The following is a 10,019-nucleotide window of genomic DNA, read 5'->3' as shown; positions in this document are numbered from 1 at the left end:
AAAGGTCTAGTGAGTTACTCTATTTATGTCATTGCAGAGTGATAATCACCAAAACCTTATGTAAAACAACTTTTCATATATATAACAAATATATGAACAAGTAAGGGACTGGTATTAATACCTTGATACTTTTCAAGCCAAATTTCTCTGCTTGCAAATAATACATCAACTCTAAACAGGTATTATTGACGATTTTACATAATAGTATTTTGTTGTTGAGATGCAAACTTTCAAAGTTTGTATTTATTAGGAGGAGGTTCATGGAAAAACCTAAAAAAATGAAAATTTGAGTAACATTTTGGTAACCGTTCATCTAGACGGTATGTATATGTGCATACGAGTAATTGAAGTTATTTTTTTGGTTTTTATGCATATGTGAATCTTATGCACATGTGCATACCAGACAAATTGCTTACAAATTACTTGTATGTATATGTGCATACCGTCCAAATGAACAGTTACTAAGTGTTCCTTAGTTTTTCATCTTTTTATGATTTTCTCTAGAACATGACCTCATTTAAATAATTACTTATGTTGTTAATATATTTAAATTAACATAAATAATAAACTTTTGTTTCATATATTTAAATTATAATAATCAGAATTTCATATATCTACAGTGTATTTATTAGAGTTATTTCTAACAGATTTTTTAAAATGAGATTACGAGGATTTTGAGCAAAAATTTTTGCTCTAACATATTTTTCAAAATTTCTCCAAAATGACAAAAGTATAAGATTCTCCAAATTTCAAGAATTTCCTAAAACTGATTGCTTAGAAGATAGATCAAAGGGGAAATCACCAAAATAACCAAAATATACCCGATATATTAACGAAATAACCAGTTTTCACAAAATTGCCAAAATATACACACGAATCACCCCTGGGGGCGATAGTTGACCATGGGGGCGATCCCCCTAGTTTGACCAAAAAAAGTACAAAAAATATTATAAAAAACTATTTTTGGTGGGTCCCACATGCATTATCAAGGGTACGAGTCTCGTTTTGCGTGGATCACCCTCGGTCATGGGGGGATCGTCCCTAGGGTCACTGCATTTGAACCTCCGTGGCCACAAGGGAATTTTTATTCCTCCTTCGATTTGAACCTAAGACCTCGTGGTACATTTGATCTTTGGAGTCAAGCTTAAACCAATAAGGCACCACCCTTATGGTTAATTTTTTAACCTTTAGCGACCACTTTGTCTTTGTTATAGCTTTGATTTCTTGTAGTTTTGTTATCCAAATAATCTACACGATCAACTCATGAATCAAATGAGTTTTAGTATGAAACGTAGCCCGTAATAACTGAAAACATACAAAAGAAGAGAAACAGAGTTTCAACATATTATTTAATTAAATGATCTTAAATGATCATAAAAGTGCTTTAAATTACATACGTGTATGTATATATATATATGCCTCCGTAAGGACTCAAATGCACACGTTAATTGAAAAGATGGAGATGCGTCACTTGTTTATCTTTGTCATCGTAACATACTCATATGTTTCGATAACTTATGCGTGTTTCCTTGACCATAAATGGCATCTTCATGTTATAAGTGATATATCAGATAATATCGTAACTCATATCAAATCTGGAAACGATGATCTTGGAAACCATACCATTCCGTTTCATGGAGAATATGAATGGTCATTTTGTGAGAATTTTGATGGCAAGACTCTTTTCTATGGCTACTTTTGGTGGGGTTCGAAGTATCAAGAACTGGCTTTGTTTGATACGAAGATTCTGGACATATGTGCGCTACCCACATACAAAAATTTTGCTTGTTATTGGTCCGTACGACCTGCTGGATTTTATGTAAGTGGATATAATAACTCATTAGGTGATCAGGGTTGGGTGTTCATAAAAAATTGGGGTTGAAACTGTTTTTGATCAATGTATTTTCTTTATCAAACATGATATTAATATATAAATAAATCTTGATATATGACTATTGGATATGATGCTTATTTATCTTGTGTGAAACATCTGGTTTACATAAGAAAGTTTGTTTTTACAGTAATTATTGATGTCATCTACATGAATTTATCAAAGCATAAATAAAAATCGTATTTAAGAAAAGTTTCTACGCATAGTGCCAAATGGGTCGATGATATAAACCGAAAGACAACAAACGCAGTTATATGTTAACGTTTTAAACTACTTTGATGCATTTAAATGCATATAATCATTATGTTAAAAAGAACTTGACAAAAATTGCATGATTTTTGAATTTTTTACGTATATATAATGTTATGTTTAGACGTTTAAGGTGGTTTTTAGGCAATTAACGACTACTTGTTCGGTAAAACTGATACAATAATTCGTTTATTCTAACTGGATAGTTGTATTTCTCGTAATTATTACAACTACAATTAGATTAATTGACAAGTTGTATGTGTATTATTCGGTAGACTCAAAAAAAACAAAAAAAAAAATCATTAATATGACCTAATTGTCATTATCACACGATCATTCACCTAAAAATTATATATATATATATATATATATATCATTAAATAGTTATAAATAATCGAACCAAATATTAGGATAACTTTATTTACGAATATTTATTTATTTAAACCAAGAAAAGTGTAAAAAGATCGAGTTATATCTATATTGTATTAATTAAAAACTAAAAATAATTAATGTAAATTAAATACATAATTGAAATAATAAAAGTTTCTTGATATGATTAAACTAATAAGTATATGTAATCAGAGGCGGAACACAAATAGACTGGATCAACAATAGTGGAGGAGTTCAAAAGAATTTTATACTTAAAACATTAAGGGACTCAAGATGTTTTACTTTATCGGGAAAAAAAAGCCCAGTGGCCAAGGCGCCTATGGCCATCCGCCCCTGTATGGACAGGCTCGTCCAGCCCGTTTATATTTTATAATTAATATTTTGTTTACCATTAATTAAAATTATATTAGTATATTTTAAAATTAAACTATTAAAGTTATAGGATGAGACTCTTTGGTTATTCTTAAGAACCCAAAAGGCTAAGTGGTTGATTTTTTTTCATTTCTTTCTCCACTTGTTGAGATCCATGTCACTTTAGTTGCTTAAAATTTTAATTGCAACGGTGTTTTTCCTGTACTGTTTGATTCAACATTTGTTAATTAATTACAAGTGATCAAATTTATAGATTTATAAGAGTTACACTTTTTAGGCTCGTTAACCCGTGGACAAGCCCAGTCTGTTTATAGGGCGGACAATGGCAAGTTGTCAAGCCTGAAAAATGGACGTGGGTTTACAATATTAGGCACATTGGACAAAAAAAAAAAAAAGTTAGGTCCGGCCCAAACCCGCAAATGATCACCTCTAGCATGGACCATAAAGCTGTTTCATCCTATTCGACCATGTTCATCCTGATTTTAAATACAAATAAAAAGACCAATTGGTGAACCGACAAAATAAATCAGAAGTCATCACTTCATTTATTTTCCAAATCGTTAACATTTTCAAGTCCCGAGTCAACTGAGTTTTTATAAAATGTAACCCATAATTACTGAAAACATACGAAACAGAATAAATATAGTTTCAACATATGATATAATTCAATTATCATGAAAAGAGCTTCAAATTGTATATCAGTGTGTTTGTGTATATATATTTACATATGCCTCCATAAGGACTCATACACACCTTTAATTCGAAAGATGGAGATCCGTCACTTGTTCATCTTTGTCATCGTAACATACTCATGTGCTTCGATAACTTACGCGTGTTTCCTTGGCCATAAATGGCGAGTTCACGTTATGAGTGACATATCAAATGACATCGTTGCTCATATCAAATCTGGAGACGATGATCTTGGAAACCATACCATTCGGTTTAAGGGAGAATATGAATGGTCGTTTTGTAACAGGTTTGATGGTAAAACTCTTTTCTATAGCTACTTCTGGTGGGGTTCGAGATATCAAGAATTGGCTTTCTTTGATACAAAGATTGTAGACATATGTGCGGTACCCGCATTTACTAATTCTGATTGTTACTGGTCCATTCGACCTGGTGGATTTTATGTAAGTGCAAGTAATAACTCGTTAGGTGATCAGAGTTGGGTGTTCATAAAAAAATGGGGTTGAAATTATTTTTAATCAATGTATTTTCTTTATCAAACGTGATATCAGTATTTTCAATAAATCTTGATGTACGATTATCAGATATGATGTCCAATGCGAAACATATGATCTACATAAAAAAAGGTCATATAATACTCACGAAAACATGTTGGGCTCACAAGATCCCAAGTCTCCCTCCCTCTCTCTCTCTCTATATATATAGATAGAGAGGGGGGAGGGAGGGGGTTTACTTTGCAAATCACGTTATTTGTACAAAGCTCATTCAATCAATCATAATTTTTCATTTTGTTCATTTATTTGTAATTATAAGAAGTTGATTAATCATTTTTATTGTGGAGGGTATTAATCATGGATATTATCATCTTCATTATATTAATTTTAAAAAATACATGAAACAGTTTTATTAGAATTTCATAAATATTATATGAAACAATTTCAATCATATATGAAACAAGTTTATCAAAAAAAAATATTATATGAAAAAATTTAGGTGTAATAACGAAGTAATTTATTTTCGGTCTAATAATATAATGTTTTTTCTAAAGATAATTTCTAGTACAATCTTTTATTATAATTTAATTTAAGTTTAAAATTGAAGTAATTTATGGTTTAATATAATTTTTTATAAAAATAACAACTAATTATTCTATTAAAACTTAATAATTATTTTGATTATATCATTTAAAATGAAATGTTTATAATGTATTTAATTATGTTTATCAGTTAGTTATATGAATTTAAACATATAACTTTAAAAGTTGTACTAGTATATCATTTACTTGTAATATATTGAATTTTAAGTAACATGCATAATCAAATAATACTTGATACATTAAAAATGGTTTTTAAGAGTTTTAACCAAATGTTTTATAATATAGTATTAGGGGCTGTTTGACAATTGTTGAATAGTTTGGTGTGGAATGATTAAATAGTCAGAATGATTAAGAGGCTTTCATTATATAATGCAAAATAAAATATAATTATTTGGTAATTGTGTATAATGAAATTAAGGCTCTTAACGGTTAAGAGAGATCCATGATACAAAATCATTCAGGGGTACTAGAGCTATTAAGAGGCAGATTTTTTTTTTGTCAAACAAATTCACCTCTTAACGATTCAGAGATTATCTCTTAATTAAACTATTAAGAGATAAACAAACACCCAATAATATAGGGTTTTTGGAATAAATAAATAAAATAAAATGTGACATCTCCGTTTATAGGAGGAATAAAGGCCCACGCTTTGTTTCTATTCAATAATTAAAAGAAACCAATAGAAACATTTTTAAATAAAATAAAATAATAATGGGGAAGAGAAGGTTCTCATAAGGAGTCTCTCTATGTCTAGAACCTTCTTCTTCTTTCCTTCTTAACCCTCAAACTCTGCATTTTTTTTTTTGCATTTGTGTATGTTTTACAAAAAAAGAATTAACCCACCAATTTGGTAAAAGAAAACTTTCCCAAAGGGGATGGCCAAGAGCCAGCAATGAGTCTGGCTGTTATCAAAATCTTTCCTCAAATGTCATATCATCTTGTCTTTCTTCCAGAATCCATTTATGTCATCTGTTTCTAACTGAAATTGTTGTTAAAACCCCTGATCTAAGTTGGATTTGGTGTTTCTGTCCACCATCTGTTTGATCTTTTGTCCCATTGAGCTCTTTTTCTTTAATCCTGGGTTTTGCTGCAAATCTTGATGAACCCATCTGAGTTATCAGAGAATTTGTGGATTTGTGATTCGACTTGATGTGAGTTGTTTGGATTTTATTGTCTTAGTGCAAACTTTTATCTTCTTTCTAGGTTCTGCTGCAACTTTTGATGAACCCATCTGAGTTTTCAAGGAAAAGACTCTGGATTCGTGATTCATCTTTCTGTGAGTTGTTTGGTTTGATTGTTCTGGAGTAAATTTTCTTCTTTTTTCCTGGGTTTTGCTGCAAATTTTGATAAACCCATCTGAGTATTCTAAAGAAAGATTGTGGATTTGTGATTCATCTTGCTGTAATTTGTTTGGTTCTATGGTTTTATTGCAAACCTTGATCTTCTTCTTTCTAGGTTTTGCTGCAACTTTTGATGAGCCCATCTGCGTTTTCAACAAAAAGATTGTGGATTTGTGACTCGTCTTGCTCTAATTTGTTTAGTTTTACTATCTTGGTACACACCCATTAGAAAAAGATTGTTGATTTAGAGGAATTCATTATGAATCCTTTCTACTCAGTTGTTAAAGAGGAGTACCCATTAAGTGATGGTGGTAGCAGTAGTGGTACACAAGTAAATAAGCAGTCCATGATGGTTCAAATTCCCCAACCAATGGAGGGTCTTCATGATGCTGGGCCTCCACCTTTCTTGACAAAAATCTATGATATGGTGGAGGACCAAACCATTGACCACATTGTTTCTTGGAGCAGAGGAGGTCAAAGCTTTGTTGTGTTGGATCCATATGCTTTCTCTACTAACCTCCTTCCCAGACACTTCAAGCACAACAATTTCTCTAGCTTTGTGAGACAGCTCAATACTTATGTAAGTCCCCACCTTCTTATGGTTTAAATTGAACCTAACTTATACTGGCTAGAGTTTACTTGAAGTGGGGCAAATCTTGAATCTTTCAACTATGAAATAGGTGACATATATTTAGGATAGCGTTTAATGGGTGCAATTCTTTAGGTCTCTTTTTTTGGTAATTGTGGTATCCGGGGGAGCTTAGGCCTCGGATGATCACGAATGGCATGGAGTCATTGCAGGTAAACCGTAAACCTCCATGGCCACAACGGCGGCCAAAAAAGCTTTGGCACCTCCGGATTCGAACCTGGGCTCGCTTTCTGGCAAACTGGTTTTGATGTAATTAGTGGACAACTTTTTGGGCATGTTTGTTAACTACTTATGAGTTTAATAGGACTCCCAGCTTATTCAGTCAGTCATACATGATTTTTTGTAGTGATTTAAAGATATAGAAAGTGACTTATCGGATAAACTCCTAGGGAGTTTTATGCAAAAAGTCAAGTTTTCATTAAATCTGTCTTTTTTGGTTAAAAAGCATGCTCCTTCCATCTAGATTCTCAATCTATATAGACAGATTAATCCATCTTGTCAGCTTAGCTAACAGATGACTTAATAGAAAACTTAGGGGTTGTTTGAATCGTTAAGAGGTAGAATCTTGTTTGGCAAAAAAAAATAATTTGTCTCCCTTAACCATTCAGCACCTTAATTTCATTGTAAACAATAACTAAACAATTATATTTTATTTTGCACTATATTATGAGAGCCTCTTAATCATTCTGACAACTTAATCATTTTGCACCAAACCATTCAGCAACTACCAAATTGCCCCTTAGATTTTGATTCATATCTGTTAGAATTGTCACTGTTGCATAATCCCAATTTCCTTTCTTGAATATGTTAATAGTCTTTGCAGAATCAAGCAAAAGGGTTTATATCCACTTATCCAGTGTTTTAACTTAGTCTTTAGTGTTTAGGGTTTTAGAACTTGTACTTCTATTAAGCCCCTTTCTAATCTTACATTTACTTGGTTGGAGAAGAAAGCTGTTTCAGAATTCCAAAAGATTACAATGAGGGAAGTTATCAAACATGGTTGTTATATCATGAGAGCCTCTTAATCATTCTGACCACTTAATCATTCTGCATCAAACCATTCAGCAACTGCCAAACAGCCCTTAGTGTTTAGGGTTTAGAACTTTCACTTTTATTAAGCCCCTCTCTAATCTTACATTTAGTTGATTGGAGAAGAAAGCTGTTCCCGAATTCCAAAAGATTACAATGAGGGAAGTTATCAAACATGGTTGCTATTTTCTTACATATCATCAATGAAATAATATCTTATTTGTTCAATTTGATTATTGAAAACTATGAACCTGTATCTTTTGGCCATTTAACATTTTCATTTTATCTGATTCGTTTACGCGTAGAAAGAAGAAGATGCGATTGTGGGCCCTATTTACCGCGAAAGATGAGACTCATAATATGATGAATGAAGAAAAGAGGAAAAATAGTATAAAGAAAATGAACTTCGTTCATTTGTAACATTAGCTGATAAGTTAGCTGATGATAGAAACCTATTCGTATGTATTTATATTTTCTCAGAAATTGTTAGCTTCAGGGCTTTCGGTTTCTGAACGCAGGGTTTTAGAAAGATAGATCCTGATATATGGGAGTTTGCAAACGAAGCGTTCGTGAGAGGCCAGAGGCACGTTTTGAAGAACATCAAGAGAAGACGGGCACCAAATTCGCAAGCTTTGTTTCCACAAGGCGTTGGTTCAGGTATTGAGGTTGGAACGTTTGGATTAGATGAAGTCGGGCGTTTGAAACACGAAAAGCAGGTTTTAACGATGGAGTTAATGAAGCTCAGACAACAGCAGCAAAACACGAGGGCGCAACTTCAGGCAATGGAGGTGAGGCTTCAAGGAACGGAGAAAAAACAGCAAAAGATGATGAGTTTCTTGGCGAAAGCTATGCAGAATCCGGATTTCATCCAGAAATTAGTCCAAAATGCTAAAAGAAAGGAACTTGAAGAAGCTTTCATGAACCACACTCGAGAGCTTCGAGGTGTTAACAATGGAGAACCGAGCCAAACTTCTGGCGGGTCAAAGTTGATTAAATCCGAACCTGAAGAATTTGGGGATTCTTCTGGATTTCAGGTTTCCGAACTCGAGGCACTTGCTTTAGAAATCCAAGGGTTTGGAAGATCGAAAAGAAACCAAGAAGAAGAACGGGATGAGTTCGAGGGCGGGGAGAGAGAACTCGATGACGAATTCTGGGAAGAGTTGTTTAGCGAAAGATCCGACGAACAAGGTGGTACGATCACCGGAGATGAAGATGTGGATTTCTTGGCCGAAAAGTTGGATTTCTTGGGTTCAAACCCGAAATAAGAAGCGGGTTCTTGCTTCTAACAGTTCTTAACACATGAAAATAACCATTTCTTGATCTTCCATTGATGTTGGTTCTTGATCTTTGTAGTTAGGTACATCAAGATGGTGATTGAAGATGTGATGATGATGATACGATGATCTTGGAACAGATTTAGGAAGCTGGTTTGGTTGGTTGTTTTCCATCTAAAATTCTGAATGAACCACTAGTGTTCATCAGGATCTGAACTATCATCTTAATTATTCAGATTTTCTTGTTATTCACAGGAGAAGATTTCTACATGGGTCCTCTTGGAAATCTAACTCGGATCGTTAATCGTTCTTGTTTTTTTTTTCTGGGCTTGTTTGTTAAAAGTATAATCGTCCGTAAAATTTGATTCTCTCATATGACTCTTTCTTGATCATCAGATTGGAAGCATTTTCATGGCTGAATTGAAGCTCTTGTTCTGATATATCTCAAGGTTATTGTTAAGATTCATAGCAATAATGTGTGTGCATTCATTCTATTCATTAATGAATATAGCAGAATCGTTCATGGTGAGCTTTTTCTCTGGCTTTTATAATGTAGATCGGCCCGAAGATATTGAACCGGAGATTCTATTGCTGCAATTTCGGAACGCAGCTAGCCCGTTGATGGCTATTTTCCGATATATACACTTCTGTTTTCTTATTTTTGTGAAAATCCCAGTAACCTACGTGGGTTACTTGGATTTTCGATAGTTTAGACATGATTATGTCTGTACTGTTATCGATAGTCTCTTCAAACGGTTTATGCTTGTTAGTGATGAGTCTGTAACAGGGTGGTGTTCGGTAACCAAGATTTGTCGAGTGGTTTTTTCGATGCATTTTGGTTTTGTGATGATCTCGTCGCAAAGGAATAGACGCTATTGGTTGTTTCAAGACTGGCTTTCTCGTAAAGAAATTGGATGTTTGAATGCTTTTTGAAGTTCTTTTTGTGGAATCAATGGTGAATTTTGGTACATGTGTTTTTATTTGTTTAATATTTTTCTATCTTACGGATTTGATTTATTGTGTGAGAAGAAATGAAGATGTG

At 33.1% G+C, this 10,019-nt stretch overlaps 1 protein-coding gene across 2 annotated transcripts; it reads left to right on the top strand.

Moving 5' to 3' along the window:
* Window positions 1-5,531: 5,531 nt before the first annotated feature.
* Window positions 5,532-9,588, top strand: LOC112507194 (heat stress transcription factor A-7a-like). Of its 2 annotated transcripts, XR_003068503.1 has the most exons (3): window positions 5,532-6,605; window positions 8,222-9,426; window positions 9,534-9,588. XR_003068503.1 is itself a non-coding variant. In XM_025111645.1 (2 exons), the coding sequence occupies exons 1-2, from the start codon at window positions 6,285-6,287 to the stop codon at window positions 8,966-8,968; spliced, it is 1,068 nt and encodes a 355-aa protein (XP_024967413.1). In that variant the 5' UTR covers window positions 5,532-6,284; the 3' UTR covers window positions 8,969-9,464. The 2 variants fall into 2 exon arrangements, 1 of the variants encoding a protein (XP_024967413.1); XM_025111645.1 differs by lacking the exon at window positions 9,534-9,588 and having other exon boundaries at window positions 8,222-9,464.
* The last annotated feature ends 431 nt before the right edge of the window (window positions 9,589-10,019 follow it).

The sequence above is a fragment of the Cynara cardunculus genome (assembly GCF_001531365.2).
Source record: "Cynara cardunculus var. scolymus isolate 2C chromosome LG 2, CcrdV1, whole genome shotgun sequence".
Lineage (NCBI taxonomy): Eukaryota > Viridiplantae > Streptophyta > Magnoliopsida > Asterales > Asteraceae > Cynara > Cynara cardunculus.
Note: the sequence above shows the minus strand (reverse complement) of the source record. Positions and strands in the feature narration are given on the sequence as shown.

Bases quoted from the DNA above. Each gene is read 5' to 3' on its own strand.
- LOC112507194 (XM_025111645.1), top strand. From the start codon at position 6,285: ATGAATCCTTTCTACTCAGTTGTTAAAGAGGAGTACCCATTAAGTGAT. The intron at 6,606-8,221 runs GTAAGTCCCCAC...TTCTGAACGCAG, and splicing joins TGAGACAGCTCAATACTTAT to GGTTTTAGAAAGATAGATCC.